Source organism: Patella vulgata, chromosome 5, assembly GCF_932274485.2.
Source record: "Patella vulgata chromosome 5, xgPatVulg1.2, whole genome shotgun sequence".
NCBI lineage: Eukaryota > Metazoa > Mollusca > Gastropoda > Patellidae > Patella > Patella vulgata.
Window position 1 is genome coordinate 72745626 of NC_065883.2, and position 25590 is coordinate 72771215.

A 25590-nucleotide genomic window follows, 5' to 3' on the forward strand; every position below is an offset into this window, starting at 1 on the left:
TGAGTCAACTGGCATGGTTTCGATTCCCCGGTTATACGTGACAAGGAGTAGGGTTGCCTGTCCCACCTCGTGGGTTTTCTCCGGGTCCTCCGGTTTCCTCCCACTGCTAAAGACCCCTACGCGCAAGCAAATTATTGAACTAAAATTAAACCATATGGTATGTTAGTCCCGAAATGACCTAGTCTAGTCGAGTGGACGTTAAACCCCATTTCTCTCTCTCTCCCATTCATTTGTAAAGTTCATAGAAACTCATGTTTTTATAATTATGTACATGAAGTGCCTTTAAATAAAGATTGTTCTGTCATACCCAGGAGGCAGTAGTGGGGTAGCAGTGTCCTCCATTAAAATGAGGGTAATTTCGAAGAGTAATTTCTTTATAAATGTCGTGTAAAGGAAGAAGATATCTAACACAAAAAATAGTGCATTACATTGTCATTGAAACAAACAATATAATTTCAGTAATTTAAAAAACAAAAAAAATTAAAATTTACAACCGAACAGATCCAACTTATCTGTGGCACACTTGCAAGGGCATCGTCTTCTGTCAAATTCAAAACATCCAATTTCAAATTCAGAACAGATGGAAGTTTTTATTTGATCTGTAGGCCACACTATCATATTAAGAAAAACAGATCTCGATTTATTTTGCAGGATGCCTTAAAAACATGCTATTATTTACATGCTCAAGAAAGAAAATTGTTAGGTTTAAAGTAAATTTTTTGTTCGATTAAAACAAAATATCCCTATTCTGATTCTTGTTATTTGCAAATTTTTTGTTTTTGTTTTCTTAGAGGAATTTATTTTTTTAGTTGTATTATGCCAGAGTATACAATAGATATATTTTGGTCTTAAGTTTCTTTCGTATAGTCACGACCACTTACATGAAAAACTATGTTAAAACCCCTGTGGCCTTCCTCCTTAAACTTCTGCTTGGATTTATAGATTAATCGTAATAGGCTGTTTTAAATTGAACTGCAACTTGTAGGTGGGTGGCCAAGTGGTCAAATGAGTGCACTTTAGATCATAAGGTCTGTGTGTTTGTGAAAAAGAGTAAGGTGGCTCTTCTCTTGTTTCCTCCCACTACTAAAAGATTCTTGCAATAAAGATTTTATCATAATATGTTAGTCACGAAATAGCCTAGTTTGTGTCGAGTGGATGTTAAACTCTTGCTCTCTCTCTCTCTCTCTTTCTTTCTAGGAGGGGGTGGGGGTGGATGGTGAATGGTTAGCATTTATCATAAGGCCTGTCATTTAGTCAACTAGCATGGTTTCGATTCCCCGGTTGTATACGTGACAAGGAGTAGGGTTGTCTATCCAGCCTCTTGGGTTTTGTCCGGGCCCTCCGGTTTCCTCCCACTGCTAAAGACACCTACGCGCGAGACAATTATTGAAAAAAAATGGAGGAAGAGAGTTGCAGCAGTTTATTACACCCAAGGGCCTTTCCCAAATTTAGTCTTGAGAAATTATATCAGGGCCCTTATTCACGAAAACTTAAACTAAGATAGAATCTAAATTTGAAGAAATAATGCAATTCGATTGGCTGACCAATATGCAAATTGGATAGATGCAAATTGATTTTACTGGTCAGCCAATCGAATTGCAGTATTTCTTAAAATTTCGATTTTATCTTAGTTTAAGTTTTCAGGAATTTTGATTTTTTTTCTTTGGTTTTTTTGGGTTTTTTTTTAGAAGTAGACCAAAGATGTTCTTCAGGAATTTTGATTTTTTTTCTTTTGTTTGTATTTTTCTAGTGGAAGAGGACAACGATTTATTGGTCTATGTTTTACATGAATTTTGATTTTTTCTTTTGTTTATATTTTTCAGTGGAAGAGGACAAAGATTTATTGGTCTGTGGAGACTGCCAAACTACATTTCCCCTGCATGACATCCTAAAATTTATACGGCACAAAGTCCATAGATGCAACAAAGAAAACATCGATGCATTGGACGACGCTGAATTCGACGATGAAGGGGCAGAACCGGAGATGTTGTTGGCCCGAATTGCTTCGAAACAGCAGAGCATTTCGGCCCCGATTAATCGGAAAGAAGCCCTGGACACACCCTCTCCACTGCCGTCCAAACCAACTACAAAAGAGATTAACGCGTTGGAAGAAGAAAATATAGAAGATGACGAAAAAACAGAAGAGAATTTCAAGGAACGAATTCCGCTGAAACCTAAACAGGTGGACGCTGAAACAAACACATCGTTAACAGGTTAGTTTATACTTTCGTTACATTTTGTCCATCTAATGTAAGGTCCTAAGGTCTGGCATTGAGTCAGGTGGTGTGGTTTCGAATCCCCGCTTGTATGTGACAAGGTGTAGGGTTGCCTGTCCAACCTTGTGGATTTTCACTGGGTCCTCTGGTTTCCTCCAACTGCTAAAGAACCCTGCAGGCAAGCAAATTACTGATATAAAATTGAACCATGTGTTAGTCTCTAAATGACCTAGTTTGTGTCGAGTGGACATTAAACCTCATTTCTCTCTCCCTCCAAAGCATTGTGTGCACTTTAGATCATAAGTTCTGCCATTAAATCAAGTAGCGTGGTTTCAATCCCATGCCTGTTGTACAAGCAGTGGTGTCACCTTCCATACCTCGTGGGTTTTCTCCGGGTCCTCTGGTTTCCTACCACTATTAAACGACCCTTATTCGCAAGTTTGTGTTCATTGGACTTTAAACCCCATCCCATTCAACCAGAAAATATGTCCTACGTGAAAGTTTTTAGACAGGTGAGAAATGGTATCACAGAAAGAAAATATTATATGTTTCATTGCTTTGATTAAAATTCTATATCTTTTTCTCATCTGCGATGTAATGTCAATCAATATACCAAACATTTACCTGTTCACTCATGTTCTACCTGATTTTGTTGAAATGTAAGTCAGTGGGTCAGATGAAAAAGTAAAGTGACCAGAACATGAAATAAAAATAGTTGTTGGATGTAAAAAACCTACATAACATTACTGGTTAGGGTGTAAAGATACTGAGGTTATATTGTTGTTGTTTGGTTTTGAGGGGGTTGGATGGCCGAATGATAAGCACGTGCATGCTGTTTATTCAAATAAAATTAAACCACGTTAATCCCGAAATGACCTAGTTTGTGTCGAGTGGAGGTTAAACCCTATCTCTCTCTCCCTCTCTCTCTCTCCCCATCCCACCCACACTCAAAGCTAAAATAAGAAAGATATTGGACAGTGTCCAGTTACTATCAATATATACTAGCATATACCTTATTCACTGTTTACACAGAAGTGACCTTTTTATATCAATATACCAAGCTAGGTTAGGTTGGTCTGTACAGATGGTGGTCTCGCTGGTCAAGTTATCAAAACACAACATCTACAACTGAAATGGGGTTTATCATCCTACATTTCTGCAATGACTGGACTAATAAAGACTAACTTGATGTCTAGAACTTTACTATTTAATTTCCTGATATTGTGGAGTTTATAGTCTTCCGTTTCTGCAACGACCAAGCTAATGAAAACGGAATCTAGACGTCCAGAACTTGGCTATTTAATTTCACGATATTGTGGGGTTTCTGCAATGACTGGGCTAATGAAGACAGAAATGAAATGGAGTTTTAACGTCCTACTGTTCTTCTCCGAGCTGGGCTAATGAAGACGGGCATACGCCAGACAGTGTGCTATGGGGGAAATTTTGCCCTGATAGCGGCACTCTTATATCGAATTCCAACTGTCAAGGGATCTTTTACGTGCACGCCAATGTATACACGGGACCACGGTTTTTCATACCATCCGAACGACTAGACAGCTGCCCTTGTCAGGCCCTTCGTCCTGCATCACTGACAAGGGGGAATCACACCAGAAAATCTGGATGAACTGTCTCGGCCAATGCAGGGATCGAACACCCGACCTCCAGGCTAGCGACCAGGGTCTTACCCACTTAGCCACCGTGACCCCCATGAAGATAGACTTGACGTCTAGAACCTGGCTATTTAATTTCATGATTTTGTGCAGTTTAACGTCCTACGTCGTACATTTCTGCCCTGGACATTTGGCTATTTGATATAATGATATTGATGGAAATAGTTGCCATTATATGGTTATGAATTAAATAATTTCATATCTATTATGTTGAATACAACAGCCAGGTGTGAATTATGGCTAGTTAGACCTGATTAAGTTACCTGTTGTTATAGGTAATAAAAGGTTATACCTGTATAAATTTCACCTGTACATTAAAAAACTAATATCACATTTTAATGGTGTCTTGCTTCTTAATAAAACAGGTGTGGAAAGGATTTTTTTATTTCTAAGTATTCTTGATTTAACGTGACTGGTCCTTTACATGTTTTGACAGAAATGTTATATGAAATATGGTTGTCATTGGTCCTTATCTTACCTTTTAAATGTTGTCATTGGTCCTTATCTTACCTGTTACATGTTGTCATTGGTCCTTATCTTACTTGTTACATGTTGTCATTGGTCCTTATCTTACCTGTTACATGTTGTCATTGGTCCTGGTCTTACTTGTTACATGTTGTCATTGGTCCTTATCTTACCTGTTACATGTTGTCATTGGTCCTTATCTTACCTGTTACATGTTGTCATTGGTCCTTGTCTTACTTGTTACATGTTGTCATTGGTCCTTATCTTATCTGTTACATGTTGTCATTGGTCCTTATCTTACCTGTTACATGTTGTCATTGGTCCTTATCTTACCTGTTACATGTTGTCATTGGTCCTTATCTTATCTGTTACATGTTGTCATTGGTCCTTGTATTACCTGTTACATGTTGTCATTGGTCCTTGTATTACCTGTTACATGTTGTCATTGGTTCTTATCTTACATGTAAGAACACGAGGGAACATTGGACAATTTTCATACCAATCCCTATGTTTATTTCTAAGTATACTTGATTTAAAATAACTGATGAAATTCCTGGTTAGATCAGAGTGGTCGTCATTGGTCCTTATCTGACATGGGAAGCATTGGACTTTATCTGACATGGGAAGCATTGGGCTTTATCTGGCGTGGAAAGCATTGAGCCTTAACTGACATGGGAAGCATAGGGCCTTATCTGACATGTTTTAGTCCTGAAATGATCTAGTTTGTGTTCAGTGGAGGTTAAACCCCATCTCTCTCTCTCTCTCTCTCTCTCAGCAAATTTAAATGAAAAATATGTCATATTTTTGGTGAATTCTGTCCCAAAGCACTTGTAATATTTTAAGTTGACAGACAATAAAATAGATTTATATATTAAAGTATATTTAAGGTATATATATAACTTCCTGTATCAATCTATGACTGACATGAACTGGCCTTGCAGGTATATGTTGTTAATGTCCTGCACAAAATACACATCCCCAGCCAATTAACTCTTTAAATTCATACGACTGATCGTGACACAATAATAAAATGTTGGATAAAATAAAAATTACAAAGGAATACTAAAAAAAAAAAATTACAAAGGAATACTAAAAAAAAAAAATTACAAAAGAAGACTGTGGCTTGAAACAATCCAAATGTCATAAATTATGACCAAATGTCACCTCATCGGCATTTTGGGGGGCGGATTTATTTTAGCAAAGTTGTAAATGTAAGCGAACTTCAAGTCCGCAAAACTTTATGTAAGGCATGCATATACTGTCTCAAATAATGACGGATTGAATGTTTTTCTCTAGTTTTTTGGGGTTGTTTTTTTTTGCGCAAGGACATATTGTGTGATTGATAGTTGTGTACAGAAGATGGATATCACCATTCATCATAATTTGATATTAAACTGTTTATTCTTGTTTTATGGTCATGATCTGTCTGCATCGACATGTTTCAACATGGGTTGTCCTTTTAAAATGGGGAGTAGGGTCGCCTGTCAAACCTGGAAGGTTTTGTCCAGGTTCTCTGCTTTCCTCCCACACATGTAAAGTAAATTATTGGAATAAATTTGAACCATATGTTAGTCCCAAACTTACCTAGCTTGTGTCGTGAGGATGTTAAACCTCATTTCTCTTGTCATATAAAGTTCAAAACAATATCATGGCCTTACCGATATACCATCCAGCATATTTCTAAACTTAACTGCTTTGTATTGGAGGGGGGGGGGGAAGTGGATAGCCGGATGGTTAGCGTCGTTTGTTCAACCGCATGGATTTCCTCCCACTGCTAAAGACCCCTACGCGCAAGCGAATTATTGAAATAAAATTAAACCATATGTTAGTCCCGAAATGACCTAGTTTGTGTCAAGTGGATGTTAAACCCCATCTCTCTCTCTCTTTGTATGGGAAAGGATCAAAAATAAGTTATACATCAGTTTTCATTTATTTGTGAAGTGCACAGCATGGAAATATTGTTAGTTATAGATTTGTATACATAGGAAATCACCATGAATCGTGTGGAATGTTTGATGCTCAATAAAATAAATCATTCGCATTATTTTGGTATTAGAAATAATGAAAAATTCATATGAATATTAATACACATTGTTGAGAAGATGTCAAAATTTTAGCAAATATTTTATGAGAATCTTTCTTGTCAAATATTCTTTTTTTTTTTTTCAAAAATATTTTTATCCCCTACACAAGTTTTTAAGTTTGAATTCTTTGTACTATTCAAACGAGTCTTGAAAAGTAAGCTTATGCCTAATCTGTGGTTTAAAGTTAAATAGTTGGAATTTAAATAAAAGAAAGGGTTTAAGGGTTCTATATCCAGAGTATTTGGCAGACGGACAGAGAATGATTTATCTTGTCGTGAATTTGTACCAGAATTAGTGTGGGTTTTCTAAATGTTTTGCGTCAGGCCGATTACAAAAGACGTTTTTGAATAGACTTTAATTTGAGTTGAGCTTGTTGAAGATCGTTTTATTAGTCGTGAGTTCTTTGTCCACTGAGCTTAGTTATCGTGTAAGAAAGAAGGCAGGTCTTGGCAATGCTTGATTGCCCCTTTCTTGCAGCCAAACAAGGGGGATGGCTGGGTCACAGAAAGTTGTACTTTTGTCACCCGACTGCAGGCCAGTCTTCTTGCACACTCTTGATATTTTTTTCTTTAAGTCAGCCAATGAAATGTGAAAGATAAAGTCGAATATATTTTCTGCTCATTGAATGCGTCCCCTACACCTGCTTATTGAAAACACATACAGCTGGCCGGCAGACATTTTTCCCCTGGCTGGCCACGAACCACAATTGGTATAAAATGTCTCTATCCTTCATGACATTACAGTTTCTTTCTTATTAACATCTTCTGTGAAAAGACTAAGTTAAGACCCCTGTAAGAAAATTTGAATCGGTCCAGTTGTCAACGCTGTGGTGGAAATAAGTGAAGTGGATGTCATAGTTCGTTTAAGACCAGACCACATGTTAACAATTTAGGGTCGGTTGAATATAGAGCATGATGAGAACTTTCTTTTGGTCTGTAACTTTCACCCAAGATGCTCTGAGAGTTGCGTCAGGTTACACGGCAACCATATGACTAAAAATTCTGTCTGTCTTCCTCCTGTTTCAAATATTTCCTGTCTCCTCTTCTCTATCTATCGACATAGCAATCTATATTGGGAGAGCCATGTTTAGGAGCCTTTGTATACAATTCGTTCATGTCTTTGTAAAATTGTGTATCTTTGTATAATTATGTCCATGTATGTATCCTTTGTTTGTTTCATGTATATTTCTATTATTTTTATTTGTATATGCACATAACCTTGTAAGGTTTTTTTTATACAATAAAGTTTCTTCTTCTTCTTCTTCTTCTATATACAATGATGAAATGTGACTCTCAATTTCTTCTATATGTAAATTGTTTCAATGGCATTTAGTAATTGAACTGGAATATACAGGTCACAATTCTACGAAATACAATTACTGAGCCATGTTTCGATATCAAGCAACGTTGCTCCTAAGTAAGCAGTAATTTTATTCCATAGAAAATATTCCATTTCTTCTGTAATGCATTTTTGCTCTTCTGTTGGAAGCATTTCAGCATCTCCACGAATGATAATTCCCACTTCGGACCGGAAAGCTTGCTATGGAAATGAATGTAACAAAACTACACACAAATGAAATAAAACGGGGTTTAACATTCTACTGTTCTGCTCCGACTGAACTAATAAAAGAACATACACCAACCACTAATGGCCATTTCTGTTTTTTTGTTATTAGAAATAATTTCAAAGGAAAGAAAAAATTTCAGACATCTTAACTTAAGCATACACTATGCAAGAGCTAAATCTGCCTATTGCAGGTCTTTCTTTAGGCCTGAAATGTTATATAAACTATTAATTAGACATTTATTAACAAAACAAGACCATAATCGACTCTCGATGGCATCGGATACTCAAGATTTTAACTAGATTAAAACATTTCACCATTGAAAAATTTAATTTAAAAATGGGAAAGCGAGGCTAAGTCCCGTTCATACCTGTGCCCTGGTTACCACTGTACACACATCTTGTCAAAACAACAAACAATGATAACTTGGCTGAGAATGAAGTAATTTGAATGAAATTTTCAATATTTTCTTTTTTTTTATCATCTATTTTTGAATTATTATAGCAAGAATGACCAACTCTTTATTAAACTGTTAAATATTTAAAGAAAATTCATTTGTTTCTTTAAAAGAAATTGAACCTGTTACGAGTCCCTAAGTTGTATATAAAGTTATAGCCAAATCTAACAAAAGAAATTATATTTTTCACCAATAGAGCATACCTCCTCTTTGTATCTCGAAACACGTTTTTTTGTTTCGTCTGGAAATAATTTTGTTTAAATGGACGTTTGGAGATAAAGAAGCAATTAAAAATGAATTTATCTTATTAATAATATCATCTGTCAAATCATGGAAGTATGTTTGCAAAACAGTTGTGAAAATATCTCTTCGTTTTTTTCTCATCTTTAATTTGTTTTCAATGGCTATTTTTTTTTGTGCGCGCTGGTTTCACGAAATTTTAGGAGGGTATAATGCTGCACAGTTTGTGGTGGTTGATATAAAACACTCACTGGTGTAACGTGAAGTGCCAGACTAAAGTTAATTAGTAAGCGCGGAGCTGAAACTCGAATGATGTAATAGGTTTATAAGTGACTTGCTTACCACATGGAGGGTAAAGCATGGTCATAGAGCAGAAGATAGATGCCACATTGCTCTTCTTAAACCATCTACACTTTCATTAATGTTCTACCGTAAACTGTCCAAAAATTCACACAGACTGTAAGACAATCTGTTTCACAGCCGTATCGCAAAAGGCTTCTTTTAACTCTGTAGAGAGAGAGATATGGGGTTTAACTCCACTCAACACAAACTAGATCATTTTGGGACTAACACATGGTTCAATTTTATTTCAATAATTCGCTAGCGCGTAGAGGTCTTTAGCAGTGGGAGGAAACCGGAGGACCCAGAGAAAACTCACGAGGTTGGACAGGCGACCCTACTCCTTGTCACTGCTAAAGACTCGGACGCGCAAGTGAATTGTTCAAATAAAATCGAACCATATGTTAGTCCAAAATGACCTAGTTTTTGTCCAGTTAAACCCTCCCTCTCTCTCTCTCTCTCTCTCTCTCTCTCTCTCTCTTTGGTTGTTTCCTGTATAGTTCTTATTATTCATATCGGCACATAACCTTGAATAAAGTTTCTTTTTCTTAACTAAAGTTGTCTTAGACAGTAAAACACCACGAAACATATTGAAATAAAATTGTGCTGTTTGTTAGTCCTAAAATGGCTTAGTTTATGTCGACTTGAAGTTAAACCCCACTTCCCCTTTTCTCTCTATTAAACATCTTTCATCCAAGCTGTAAAACTGTTAAAATATGATTTTGTAAGACTTAGAGATAAATACAATGGCAAGACACTTCAGTTGCTGGACTGCTAAAGTAAAAAAAATCATCTAGAATGAGACAACTATTTTTAGATAAAGATGGTTGGGTAAGTTTTAAGTAACGTCCCCACCAATAGATTATACAGTGCAATTCTTATTTATTACTTTGGAAAGAAGACAGACATTTTTTATTTGCTTTGTGACCTAATACTTGTCACTTTTAAGTGATATATCCGTAAATGACCTGCAGTGGTTGAAAAATGTTTAAAGGAACAGTTTATATACAGTACAAATGAAATGAAATGAAATTGGGTTTAACGTTCTACTGTTCTGCTCCGACTGGGCTAATGAAGACGTGCATGCGGCATAGTGTGCTATGAGAGAAATTTTTCCCGGGCAGCGTCACTATGGCCTACTCTTATATCGAATTCCAACTGCCAATGGATCTTTGACGTGCAAGCCAATGTATACACAGGACCTTGGTTTTTCGTCCCATCTGAAAAACTAGACGGCTGTCCTACACAATAGTCCAGATCACTGTCATCATTACTAAAACATAGTCTCAATTATCCATTTTTGGATTTAATCATCAATGAGCATTGAGCAGCAAACCGGATTCAAATCCAGGGAAAATCGGACACATAAGATGACATTGAGAGTTGATTATGGTTTGGGGGGGGGGGGGTGGATGGTTAGCACGCGCGTGCTGTATCATACGGTCTGTCATTGAGTCAACTGGCGGGGTTTCGATTCCCCGGTTGTACGTGACAAGGAGTAGGGTCGCCTGTCCAACCTCGTGGGTTTTCTCCGGGTCCTCCGGTTTCCTCCCACTGCTAAAGATCCCTACGCGCAAGCGAATTATTGAAATAAAAAGATTAAACCATGTGTTAGTCCCGAAATGACCTAGTTTGTGTCGAGTGGACGTTAAACTCTCTCTCCCTCTCTCTGATTAGGGTTTTGATAAGTTAATAAATGTCTAATTAATAGTTTATATAACATTTCAGTCCTAAAGAAAGACCTGCAATAGACAGATTTGGCTCTTGCATAATGTATGTTTAATTGAAATCTTTCAAAACAGTTTAAAATGATAAATCAAATAGTAATGATACAAATCAATAAAATGTATATTGAAATTAAAAATGTCACTTTAAATGACCTGTATATAGCAGAGAGAGATAGTTAAAATATTTGACCCCACGACCCCAAGTTTACTTTAGATACTCTTATCTAAGTAACATGGCCACTGTTAGATCATTGTGACATGCCGTGACCTTATTACGCTAGACGAAGGACATGCTAGTACTAAAATAAACAAATCGTTTACCTGTCCCAACCAGGGTTTTTAATACTCTTGTTTGTTTTACAACAGTTTTGTGCAACGCCCGCCTAAAACCGCATATTTTTAAATGGTGCTGTGCAGTTTTAGGTGTTCAAATTTAAAATTGAATTAGTAGTATTATGATCACGAAAAAAATTAATTTATAGTTAAGAATAGAATTGAAATTTTACAAATGAGTTTTGCCTGTGATAAGAAAATGTAACTGTTTTTTTTTTTTAAATAAAATGCGAACCGATATAAACTTTATAAATTATTTTTGCCAGCTCGAATTTAAAATTGTGATAAGAAAAATGAACTGTTTTGTTTTTAAAAAAACAAATTAAAAGAGAATATACACTATAAAAATAGTTAAATTAAGGAGTTCTTATAATAAGATCTATTTTTAAACACATTTTCTATTTTAATTAAAAAATATAGATCACCATATTTCTAATGAACAAGAAGATATTTTATTGGGGAAAAAAAATCTTTCAAGGTTATGAATAGGAAATAAACTGACAAATATAAAAAAAAAAAGCTATTAAATGAAATGGGGTTTAACGTCCTGTCCTGCTCAGACTGGGCTAATGAAGACGGACATATGCCATGCAGTGTGCTATGAGGGAAATTTTGCCCAGGCAGCAGCATTATGGCCTACTCTTATATCGAATTCCAACTGCCAAGGGATCTTTTACGTGCATGCCAATGTGTACATAAACCTTGGTTTTTTGTCCCATCTGAATGACTAGACAGCTGTCCTGCACCACTGACAAGGGTCAGAAACCACGTCGCAACTGACAAATATACAAATATAATTATAGATAGACCTACACAAAGATATAGTTACAATAACATTCATATTCAGAAGTTGGGAGGTTGGATGGCCGAATGGTTAGCGTGTGCGCGCTGTATCATAAAGTCTGTCATTGAGTCAACTGGCGTGGTTTCCTCCCACTGCTAAAGACCCCTATGCGCAAGCGAATTAATGATATAAGATTAAACCATATGTTAGTCCCGAAATGATGTAGTTTGTGTCGAGTGGACGTTAAACCCCATTTCTCTCTCTCTCTTATACAAAAGGTCGTAAGCATATTTTTTTTAAATGCCCTGGTTGTATGTGACAATGAGTAGGGTCGCCTTTCCAATCTCATAGGTTTTCTCTTGGTCATCCGCTTTCCTCCCACTGCTAAAAGACCCCTACACGCAAGCGAATTATTGAAATAAAATTGAATCACATTAGTCGAGTGGATGTTAAACCCCATTTCTCTTTCGTTCACTCCCTAAGCATTTTAATTGTCCTATATTTTCGTACATCAGCAATATTTTATTTTGTTTGGAATCGTTCAATTTATACCAAATAAAGGCTTTCTCAGAAACAATTTATATAATTATGTTATTTAAAGACTCAATAGGGCTACTAAAGGTAAATAGGGTTTCCAAAAACAATATTAAATCCAAATTACAGGTAGATCTTTGTTTTCAATTGAAATGAATATGGCGTTTCAAGGATTCTTATCATAAAGTGCTAGGTCAAAAACCGTGAAGAAAATATTGGGCTGATTTTTTTATATCAAAATAGATTTATCAGTCAAAAAAAAATATATATTGGTATTTAGCCTACTAAGAATTTTGAATTTGAATTTGCATAAATATGGTGTTTATAGGATTCTTATCATAAAGTGCTAGAAAATATCTGGCGCTGAGTTCACAAAACATTCATAGACTTAAGTTAAGAATTTACTCAACTTTCCATCACTGTTTATGAGAAATGTCTTTGATCCAGAAACACAAAACTTTGCACATAGTTTCTTATTTATGGATTTGATACATTAAAACAAAAGTTTTATGAAGGGATATATTTTAGTTAATATAAGACGAATAATTTTGCATAAATTCGGAACTTAAAGTCGGAGAATGTTTTGTGAACTCGGGCCCTGAGCCTATATATCGGTCAAAAAATTATAAAATATAAAATATAGGTATTTTGCCTAGTAAATTAAGGTAATATATTTTCCTTTGATCTCTATCTAAATTATTCATGTTAATGTAGAAGTTTGGGTGTGTTTATTGGTCAAAATAGCGTGACTGGTGCTACTTGAACTAATTCTGGCTATTATAAGAACCCCCTAGGGCTATTTGGTCAGTTTGATGTTTGACCAAATGATCTGAATGATATATGAGGTCAGCGATCCTCGTAACTAGGTTATGAGCGATACAAGAGTTATTATTAACTCGGTAATTTTTTTTGTATATTCGCCAAATCCTCTTACGAGTTGTCGAGATATAATTTTGTCTGAAGTAGATACATATATATATATAATAAAATATGTGAACATTGATTCAAGATTATTAGCTATGTGAAATTTCCAAATGAATGTCTGGTTTCCTCTCACTGCTAAAGACCCCTACGTGCAAGCGAATTATTTAAATAAAATTAAACCATGTGTTAGTCCCGAAATGACCTAGTTTGTGTCGAGTGGATGTTAAACCCCATCTCTCTCTCTCTCTTCAAATGAATGTTAGTGGCCTTGAGTGTTCCGAAAAGCTTTTTGAAAATTAATTAAATCCTGCTGATCATTATTTTAGGGATTGCGAATTCCTTACGAACAACAGTATTGTGACGGGAATCAATGTAATATCAATACAAAAATGGCCGAAATCCTTTCATGAATTGAAAATATCTCAATTTTCGACATTCTCTGCAGACATGAAAATGAAATGGGGTTTACCGTCCTACTGTTCTGCTCCTATGCTGGGCTAATGAAGATGGGCATACGCCATACAGTGCTATGAGGGAAATTTTGCCTGGGCAGCGGCACTATCGCCTACTCTTATATCGAATTCCATCTGCCAAGGGATCTTTTACGTGCATTCCAATGTATACATGGGACCTCGGTTTTTCGTCTCATCCGAAGGACTAGACAGCTGTCCTTGTCAGGCCCTCCGTTCTGCACCACTGACAAGGGAAAACAAGTCAAACAACGTCGGAAAATCCTGGTGAACTTTCTCGGCCAATGCAGGGATCGAACACCCGACCACCAGGCTAGCAAGCCAGCGTCTTAACCACCTAGCCATCGTGGCTCCCTGCGCCACCTATAAGTGTTAGATAAAATCTATAATGGTCCTTTCTTTTTTGTACTTTGATTGAATCCAACCAAGAATTATTATCTACCGCTGTAAGTTTTGGTTTCTTTTTGTAATTAAGTGCTACATAATAAATTTAAGTACGTTTTAACGCAGTAATTAAATCGTAAAAAATGAAATATCCGAAAAAAGAAGATGACGATCAGTGATTTAAGTTATTATTTCTTGATTTCTGCATATATTTCCTCCTTTTTGTTGGAGCCACAGTGGCCTACTTATTTGTTTATTCCCAAGAACTGTGATAAGCAATAAAAATTCAGATTTTAATCTTTTTACTATCTTATCAAAATTAATCGGCAGCCTTGACCATATTATAGTCTGTAATAATCAGTACAATGTAATACAATAGTCTTCCATGATTTATCTTATGAAACATAATATTCACATTCATTTAAAGAGAGAGAGAGAGATTTTAACATCCACTCGACCACAAACTAGGTCATTTCAGGACTAACACATTTAAAACCTTGTTGAAATTTTAATTTGGTAGCTGTAATATTTAGATTCAATAAGGAAGGTTTATGAAATTGTTATGGCCACAATACCAGTTTAAAACGGTATTGTAAAACTTTTAGCATGTTTACATTACATGGCCTGAGATGGCCGGCCAGCCAACTGGTGTAATACAGATGGCACAGCACGCCATGTAAGGATGTGCAATATGACATAACTGTGACCTAACGCCCTCTGGTGAAGGATAGAATTTCACTTCTGCCTTTTGTAGGTCAGTTCACATAACTTTAATCTTTGCACTGTGTACTCGTGGGGGATTACTTGGACCCTCATAGCGGCATTTTCAACCAGAAAAGATTTTGTTATTCAATAGCTATTGTTTTTTAAAAGCTGGCCATGATGGCTTGAGAAGTTTTACAGCAGTAGATGTCAAAATATCTTGTAGAGAAAAAACAGGAAAAAACTTTTAAACTGACTTTTCTGTTCCTCAGCTAACTCGGTTTATCTTGATTCTATAGCCTTTGAATATTGCCGTAGCATATATATTATGGTAGAAGTTAAAATAAAAGGAATATTGTTATAACAGCTGTATGTATTAGATACTGATACATAGTTAATCTTAAGGGACAATAAAACATGTTGAGTGGATGTTAAACCCCATTTCTCTCTCTCCAATAAAACATAATTTGATTGCAGTAAATAAACACAAACCATCCAGATAATAAAAACCCTCTGACGGAACTAGGAACCAGCCAAAGTAATGGATACTCTCATTATGCAACCCCTACGCGCAAGCGAATTATTGAAATAAAATTGAACCATATGTTAGTCCCGAAATGACCAAGTTTATGGACGTTAAACCCCATTTCTCTTTCTCTCATTATGCAATGGTGAATTAAAGAGGGGTGCTGACCAGGCTGAAGCCAGGGGCTCCAGGATTTAGTGGGGTTGGGAAAAAAACAAAAACCCAGAGGCTCTATTACGATTAATACGAAACAATACTTTTTAAAATAAAACACGACTTTCAGATGTTAATAAGTAATAATTGACCTGTATGTATTTTATTCCGATTACGTGGCAAAATTTAAAAAAATCTCACTTGCTTGATTATCATTATTTTGTTGAAACGGGGGGGGGGGGGGGAGTGGGGGGGGGGGTTATAATAGTGGTCTAAGGTCTGTCCTTGAGTCAAATGGCGTGGTTTCGATCCCCAGCCTGTGAGGTTTTTTTTGGGTAGTCCCGGTTTCTTCTCACAGCTAAATACCCCTACGCGTAAGCCAAATATTGAAATAAATTTAAACCATGTGTTAGTCCCAAAATGACCTACTTGTATTAAGTGGACATTGACCCCTCTCTCTCTTTCTCTATTTTGGTGAGGTTTTTTTTTGTTATGTCTGGTGAAGGTTGTGAAATTCGGCTACTGGGCAGGTAGTATCATAATTTACAAACACTAAAACCAGTCAGACCACACATGTATGAACTGGTTAGACGTTTGGCCTACATCTACTCTTAAATGTTACTGTGGTTTATTTATAACTTGGCTGGAAAAAAATTGGGGGGAAAGTATTCATTACCAAGAAGACTTAATGGCCAGGGATATAGACTTGACTGTGCAGCCCAGTTTGTTCAGTGCAAACACTCAAAGTTTTATCAGGCCAGCAGTTGTCAGAAGGAATAACCTCCTGTCCGCAAAAATTGCGTCCTTGGCTCCAATTCAAAATAACCCTGTCTGTAACTGCAGACCAATCAACATTTTTTTAGTGTGAGAAAAAGAAAAAAATGTTGGGGCTGATTAGTGATTATCTGCTTGTGCGTATGGATAGTTTATCATTACGCTATTTACCAAGATATGTAATGTAAAGGATATGTAATGTAAAAGATTATACAATGCAAATGCACAAAAAAAGAAATAAAATTATGTGAACATCGCATTGGTATACAAAAGCTTCTAAGCATTCTGAAGTCTTGTTATTGAATATGTATTATTGAATATGAATATCTCTCTCTCTCTCTCAAAATGCCACAATAACCTAGTTTGTGACAGTGGACTTAACCCCTCCCCTCTCTCTCTCTCTCTCTCTCTCTCTCTCTCAATGCCACAATAATCTAGTGTGTGTCAGTGGACTTACCCTCTCTCTCTCCAAGATAAGTAATGAAAAAGATATGCAATGTAATAGATTATTCAATGCAAATGCACAAAAATAGAATAAAGCTTTGTAAACACCTCAGTATAAAAAGTGGAATGAGATGTTGTAGAAAAAGTAAGCATACCATGCCTTTTGAACAACTCTCTTCACTATAGGAGAAACTTCTATATTGGATAAAAAAAACATTACAAAAACATTTACTCAAGCCGGAATAATTTGTCATCATTTATCAGACCTGAATCACACTAATGGTTGAATATTCATATTAATTTGTTTGGGGTTTTTTTCATGTATATTTTTGGGATTTTTTTTTTTTTGTGGTGGCGGGGGTGATTATATAAAGGGTTGTGCTGGTAACTCCTGGAAGTGGTAGTCCATTGCCACCAGGTTTATGTTACTTCCCAGTCCGAGCTACAGCCCCCTAGTGTAGCCTCCAACCCTGAACAGACAAACAAACGACAGTCACAAATATTAGTATACATAGATTTAAATAAATCATTGTATATCTCTGATACATAGCGTATAATTTATGTTGAATAAATCCTAATTTAATAATAATAAAAAAAACTTTATTTAATAAAAACTTTATTTAATAAAAGAACTTTTTTAATAAAGATACATTTGAATAAAGCATAGTATATCTAAGATACATAGCATATAATTTATGTGGAATAAATCCCAGTTTAATAATCAAAATAAAAACTTTATTTATTGAAAGAACTTATTTAATATAGATAAATTTGAACAAATCATAGTGGAATAAACCCTAGTTTAATAATAATAGAAACTTTATTTAATGGATCGACTTATTCAATATAGATAGATTTGAATAAAGCATAGTGGAATAAACCCTAGTTTAATAATAATAGAAACTTTATTTAATGGATCGACTTATTTAATATAGATAGATTTGAATAAAGCATAGTGGAATAAACCCTAGTTTAATAATAATAATAATAGAAACTTTATTTAATGGATCGACTTATTTAATATAGATAGATTTGAATAAATCCTAGTATATCACTGATACATAGCGTATAATTTATGTGGAATAAATCATAACTAAAAACTTTATTTAATGAAAGAACTTTTTTAGTTTGCAACAAACTAACCTTCAGTAAGCCCCCCCCCCCCCCCACTATATTATATTAACGTATAATCAACCTTGTATATTCGTTAATTTGAATACCATACAAAATTATATTCCCATCTGCAGGGTAATATATATATTTATATACTCCCGCAGAACGACTCGAGGGTTGTTGTTTATTAGTTCATTACTCGTTGAACAGGAGGGGGCTTTAAAATGACAGATAGTTAGGTCATTTTAGGATAAGTCCTCCCCAAACTGACTATTAGTTTTATGTTACCGCTTAAACCACAACAATAAATCAACACTGCTGAATAGTTTAGGGAGATATTTGTTTTTCACGGGTGACCAGAGAAGCTGTCAGAGCGAGACCAACTGACCTGAAGGGGTTGATTTAAGGTGACCTTAGTCCAAATCATGGGTTTTGGTTCTCTTTATTTTTCCTTTAGCTCCGTTTCCCACATCATATAATTAGGGGTCTAATCCCTGATCACAATCATCCAGTATCAATTAAGGTTTTGAATTTCAGTTTTAAAAAAAATTTAATCCATTTGTAATAGGAGTAAACTAGCATTACTATTAATTATTTATTTTCTGTTAAGTCATGCATGTTTTTGTTTTTTTTTACGCCAGCTAACTGTTCCATGCAAATAAAATCGGCCGCACATGTCAGGTCATGTGATCTCATCTCTAGATTTCAGATTCATGACCGCAGTGCTTTTCAGGTTTTCCGGTTTTCTCCTAACTGCTAAAGACCCCTGCACACAAGCATATTATTGAAATAAAAATTGAACCGTATGTTAGTCCCGAAATGACCTGGACTCTCTCTCTCTCTCTCTCTCAAATTAAAACAAGAGTCTTCTTTGAGACTCTTATTCATATCCTTCGAAAAAAAATGGTGAAAGTCACTTTCTGGTAAATTTGAGTAAATGATTGCCTGATGATATATTCGGGTAAAAATAAAGAAATTCAGGCACCCTCCACCCCCAAATTCAGTTAGTGCTCTTCTAAACCTGAGGCCCCTTCTACCCTCAAAATCAGTTAGTTTATTCGCCTATGTTCCCATCATTATATAAAACCTTTTTTCTTTAAGTAGATATTTGGTGGGTTGTGTTTTTTTCTGGGTGACTTAGCGAGGTTGTTAGAGTGTAACCAACTGACCCGAAGCAATTGTAAAGGTGACCTGTCCAAATTATTGGCTTCTATACATCTTGTGGTTTAATAGACGCTAAAGGCTATTCAACTGAATAAATTTAACTACTTATATCGTAGAGAATTATTTGGGTCATTCTTTGTATGTATATATGAAACTAGAAGTTGATTTCTGTGCGTAACTCGTATTAGATATATCAAATATTAAGAGAGGTTATTGGACAGTTTCAAGGACATTCTCAGGACCTCGTAACCCACATTTTCTGCTAGAAAAAACAAGTTAATCGTGTAATCTCGTTAGATGTTATTGATGGACAGCAGACCATCCCTAAATTAACGATTTTAATATCAAATTGACCAGTGATATATAAAATAAGGTTTTATTTTATCAATACACCCATTAAGAGCAGCATACATATTATTAAAACAAAATGGAAATTGTTTTAAAAAAAACAAAGAAAGCATTTGTCGTTGTAAAACAGAAATACATTAAAACAATACAGTGACCTATGGGACCACATTATTATCGATTTATTAAAATTGGGATTATTTTTCTGAAATATTCTTACTAGGGTTTTTTCAGTATTTGAAGATAGTATTGAAACTGTTTGGGTCAGTGACCCAGTCATTGTAGATTAAACCTTAATTTTATAAGTTCTATTCTGAAATCTGTACTAATATTTGTGACTGTCGTTTGTCTGTCTGTCTGTCTGTTTGGGGTTGGCGGCTACACTAGGTCTGCCCCGAGTCTGAAATTTGGGGTATAGGGGTAGCTCGGACCGGGGAGTAACATAGGCCAGGTGGCGTTAGTCTACCACTTCCGGTTTTGAGGTTATGACCCCCCCGAGCGAAGCCGGCATTCTTCTAGTGTCTTATATTACGAAAAGTTTTCAGCGTTGCCTCACAGCTTCTTTTATGTTGGTCTAAATTTTCTGTAGTAAGATAACTTCACTATGTATATATAACATGTAATTGTCTACGATGGAAGGGGATGTTAAATAAAGCTATTTCACACACACATAGAAACAGCATCAAAAAATGTTTAGGACAGTGACCCATGCGATTGAATTTAATTCTGTCAATTCTTCATTGGTATAAATGGTCTGTACTCTGTAGATTATATATGCATTGGCCAAGAAAGTTCATCGGAATTTCCCGACATGGTTTTCGCTTGTCAGTGGTGCAAGACGAAGGGCCTGTCAAGGACAGCTGCCTTGTCGTTCAGATGGGACAAAAATCGATATAAGAGCAGGCCATAGTGACGCTGCCCGGGCAAAATTTCCCTCATAGCACACTGTATGGCATATTCTTATCTTCATTAGCCCAGTCGGAGCAGAACAGTAAGACGTTAAACCCCATTTCATTTTATTTCATTTCTGCAGATAATAGAAACAGCATTCAAAGACAGCATGAGCTGGGGGGTTGGATAGCCGAATGGTTAGCATGTGCGCGCTTTATCATAAGGCCTGTCATTGAGTCAACTGGTGGGGTTTCGTTTTCCCAGTTGTACGTGACAAGAAGTAGGGTCACCTGTCAAACCTTGTTGGTTTTCTCCGGTTTCCTCCCACTGCTAAAGACCCCACTACATGCAAGCGAATTAATGAAATAAAATTAAACCATGTTAGTCCCGAAATGACCTAGTCTGCGTTGAGTGGGCGTTAAACTCCATCTCTCTCTCTCTCTCTCTCTCTCTCTCAAATAGTAAGTGTAGAAGGACTGCACCACACAAAATTTACACAAAAAACAAATACACGGACAGGACATCATACTCAGGAAAACACAAACATACAGACAATTCAAAAAAAGTGAATGGATCCGGGGGCTAGCCGTAAGCATATGATGTTTGGGTCAATAACCCATTTGACTGCAGAATAAATGTTAATTTTATCAATTCTTTTTTTCTGAATATTTGTAAGGAAAAAGTTTTCAGCGTTGCCTCATTTCTTATATAACACCCGTAATGGTCTGTAGATAATACAGTTGAAGTAGATTAAGTGTTGGAATGTAAATTATCACCATTTTGCTCTAAAGATTGCCGCTAAAGTGGTACTTGATTAACGGTCCATGTTATGGCATCGCTGACTTACAGTGAAAAAAAACAAGGTACCAAAAATCTCAGACAGGCTATTTCCAGACTTTATCTCTTTTGTTGAAAACCACTGATACCCCACAGAAAATATGTGTCTGGCAGACCGGCTGTGAGAATCTATCTGTCTGTTGTCTGATTTTTACTATACATCACTTAATCTCTGACATAACGAGCGCCCATATTTCACATTTCTCTTTCTTTGTGTTAGAAAAAAATTTGGTTTCATACAAAAAATAAAATAAAAAGTGTGCCAGTTATGAATTTAAAGTAGTTTTATTCAATATTGTGGTCTGAACCCTGTTTATTTCATTTCCTTTCATTGAGAAATGTCAAGGCTATCTTATTATGGTCTATTGTAAAGTTAAGCGTGTACACGTTGTATCATAAGGCCTGTCTTTGAGTCAAGTGGCATGGTTTGGGTTTCCTCGCTTGTAAGTGACAAGGAGTAGGGTTGCCTGTCCAACCTCGTGGGTTTTCTATCGGTCCTCCGGTTTCCTCCCACTGTTAAAGACCCCTACGCCCAAGCGTATATTGAAATAATATTAAACCATATGTTTGTATGTCCAATGGAGCTTAAACTCTCTCTCTCTCTCTCTCTCCCTCTCTCTCTCTCCCTCTCTTTCTCTCTCTTTCTTATTTCATGTCCTTGAACTAGAATATGTGAAATTGTATTATTTTTCACTGATATTTAATGTATTGAAATTTACAAAATGTTTAGAATGATGCAGTTCAAAAAACCATATTTATTCCATACAATTTTTACCATCATTATTATACAAGATCATTATCAGATCAAATTCCAACATTGTAACATTATTCCTAGGAATAATTAGAACACTGATTTTAATATGACATAGGTAATATTACAGTGGAGTCGAACGTCCTACTTTTTTTTATTCCAACCCAGGCAGATTATTTAAATAAAATTGAACCATGTGTTTGTCCCAAAATGACCTAGTTTGTGTTGAGTAGACCTTAAACCCCATCACATTGGTGTGAAGGTAACTGGCAGTTTGAATTCGATATAAGAGCAGGCCGTAGCGCCGCTGTCCGGGCAAAATTTCCCTCATAGCACACTGTATAGCGTATGCCGGTCTTCATTAGACCAGTTGGGGCAGAACGGTAGGACGTTAAACCGCATTTCATTTCATTTTATTTGTTATGTGAGTAAAGATATAATACTTCATATAATTTCATTTCCTGCAGAATATTAGAAATCAAATAAAAACAAATATTTTTGTAATTAAAATATTTATAAAAATTATTCTGTGTGCGTAATATTTTACACACGTAACGTTAGCTTTCAATAACTAATTTGCACATAGTTAAGAGGAAACCGGAGGACCCCTCCTTGCTTTTCAGACACACAAATTGAATTCCAGTTTGGTATTTAGTCTGCTGACTACAATTATTATTTTATTTTTAGTTTCCGAGATTCTATCTGGATTATAGTGGGAGGTTGGATGGCCTAATAGTTAGCCTAATGAGGCAACTGCCGTGGTTTCAATTCCCCGGTTCAAGGTGACAAGGAGCAGATTGCCTGTCCAACCTTGTGGATTTTCTCTGGGTCCTCCAGTTCCCTCTCACTGTTAAAGACCCCTACGCACAAGTGAATTATTGAAATAAAATTGAACCATGTGTTAGTCCCGAAATGACCTAGTTTGTGCCAAGTGGAGGTTAAACCCGCCCTCCCCCTCTCTCTCTCTCTCTCTCTCTCTGGATTATAGCCCTTATTGTTAAAATTATTTGACATTTTATCTCATGACTATAGTTTAGTGGATGCTTACAGCTGGCCCCCGCATCCATTCACTTGATTGATTTGATGTTTGTTATTTTTTTCTTGCAATATCTTTGTGGTTTATCTTGTCGACCGCAGGTTTGTGGTTTCGGTTTTGTTATGTGTGTTATGATATCTAGTTCAGGTATTTATATTAATAAGTTACTTCTGTTTGTATTTTCAGAGCCTTCCAAGGTAGTATGCGATACTTGTAAAGCACCATTTCATTCTGCCTGGAGTCTGGTACAACATGCTCAAAAAGAACACGGTATGAAGATCTACACAACCCCTTCTCCAGAGATCTCCACACCATCACCACGACTCAACCTGGAACACAGAACTCCCCCTTCGTCTGGACCCGAATCCCCGTTCCCTCATCCCCCACACATGTTCCCTCCATTCCGAATGCCAATGGAGAGGCCAAATCCACACGGAGCTCTGAGTCCTTTTAACCGTCCACCCGGTTTAGATTTCCTGGATGTGAATCCGGACCCGTTTCAGCTTCGACACAGAATGATGATGCATCATAACCCTTTTGCGACCACAAGCCCCTTCGATCGCAGTAGGGCAATATCACTTGAAGATTTTTATTCTAAAAGACTACAACAATTAGCATCAACTACAGGATCTCCTCCACGCCCGAATCAAACACCACCCCGACCTCCCTACTCCCCATCGGCAGCTCCTAGGGATCCAAGAGATTTTAGGGACACATGCAGGGAACCACGAGAAAACATCCCTCCTCCTCCCCCTCCTCCTCATCATCACCACCACCAACCCCCTGTCTCTAGCTCCCAAGAAATTGCCTCCGAATCAGGATCAAATTTGTCTCCGAGACTAAAATCTTGTGAATTTTGCGGCAAGTCTTTTCGGTTCCCTAGCAACCTCATCGTACATCGACGATCCCACACAGGGGAAAAGCCTTTTAAGTGCCCGCTCTGTCCTCACGCCTGCACGCAACAGAGTAAACTGAAGAGGCACATGAAGACCCACCTCAACAATAAATCACCCATGTCCGCAACATCGCACGGCTCAAACCCTTCGACTTGTTCCGATGGTAGCGTAGCGTCCACGAGCAGCACCCCAGACAACAACCGAATCATCTTGAATAAGCTGGGAGAAGCCGGCTACGAATTCGATGATGAGGATGAAGAAGATGAAGATGAACTTGATGAAGAAGAGGAGGAAATGGAGGAGGAGATGGATGAAAATGAAATGGAAGAAGAGATAAGCTTAGACTTAAAATATAATATGAAAAATGGGGAAGCTCACGATACAGAGATTAAAAAGTTCGAGAACAAACCAGGGGATCAGGAATTAAACGGAGACCATGAAAGGGATGTGAAAACTCCACGATCTCGTTCCAGTACAGGAACTCCCGAGAAAACCAGTTTATTGAGTGAGGTGATGGTTCATTCAGGTCTCAATAATATTCAGACTTACAGCGACGCCTTTCAACAGGCGTTGAAAGAGAACCGAGACCATCAAGATAAAAACAAAGACTCCTCGGACAAGGAGAAGGACAAGGAGGCTGAAAAGATGGACCGATCTCCGACGGGATCCGTGGAAAGTCGAAGTAAAGAGAATATCAAAGTAGAGGAACATCGATCTCCTATCACACAACTCCCTCATAGTAACCATGGGAACCATGGAAACCATGGCAACACCTTATATAGTAGCCCAGATTATAAATCGGTAAAGAGAGAGCCGAATGAACCACACCATAATAGCATGGACGCCACAATATATTCTAGGTTCTGGTTTCCGGGCGGTCCGCTCAGAGACTTCTATCCTAGTTTCGCTCCATCATTCGGAGTGAATCACGATTTTCGCCGTGAGCCGCACGTTAATGGCTTTGGCTTGGCAGCACCTCAAGATAGTGCCTTGAAATCAGTTGGTTTGCCAAAACCTGGGCCCAGCATACCAAACACATCCTCCAACGGTCCGTCACCGATATCTAGGAAAAATTGTCGCAACGATACTTGTGAATACTGTGGCAAAATATTTCGGAATTGCAGCAACCTGACTGTTCATCGCAGAAGTCACACTGGCGAAAAACCGTATAAATGCGAACTGTGTAATTATGCATGTGCCCAGTCGAGTAAATTAACTCGCCACAAACGCACACATGGTCGAATGGGAAAGGATGTGTATAACTGTAAATTTTGTCAAATGCCGTTCTCGGTGGCCAGCACGTTGGAGAAACACATGCGGAAGTGTGTCGATAATCGTCAAGCTCGCTTCCTACACGAAGCAGACACGGACACAAATAGCACGACTGCTTCTAATCATTAAAATTTGCTCAGTTTTAAAACAAAAAACGTAAAACACATTATTCAATATTGTTGACTTGTGTCTAAACCAATTGTTGAAATAACTTTCTTTTTTTTTTTTTTTTTAAATATTTCATTTTATTATGGAACTGTTGTGGAAAAAAAAAGACTTGCAAAATACTTTTAAAATACTCATATATGCAGAAATTGTTGCCGCAAATAGTACGGCCGACGCAAGCAAGGACTCGTATGAAGAGTGAAAAGTATCAAGAAAGGTGCATATTATTGGAGACGCAGCGTACAAGTTTTTTGGAAGTGAAAATTGCAGTCTTAATGGACCGACCGACCTAATATCGATCATAGGTTTTTACATATATATTTACGTGAT

General features: G+C 36.8%; 1 protein-coding gene across 1 annotated transcript in view; it reads left to right on the forward strand.

Moving 5' to 3' along the window:
- Positions 1 to 25296, forward strand: part of LOC126822341 (B-cell lymphoma/leukemia 11A) — a 78930-nt gene extending 53634 nt beyond the window's left edge. The window contains exons 2-3 of the mRNA XM_050551182.2: positions 1824 to 2213; positions 23114 to 25296. Of these exons, the coding sequence (XP_050407139.1) occupies positions 1824 to 2213; positions 23114 to 25224 (2501 nt within the window). The 3' untranslated portion in view covers positions 25225 to 25296. The remainder of the gene's footprint in view (positions 1 to 1823; positions 2214 to 23113) is intronic.
- The last annotated feature ends 294 nt before the right edge of the window (positions 25297 to 25590 follow it).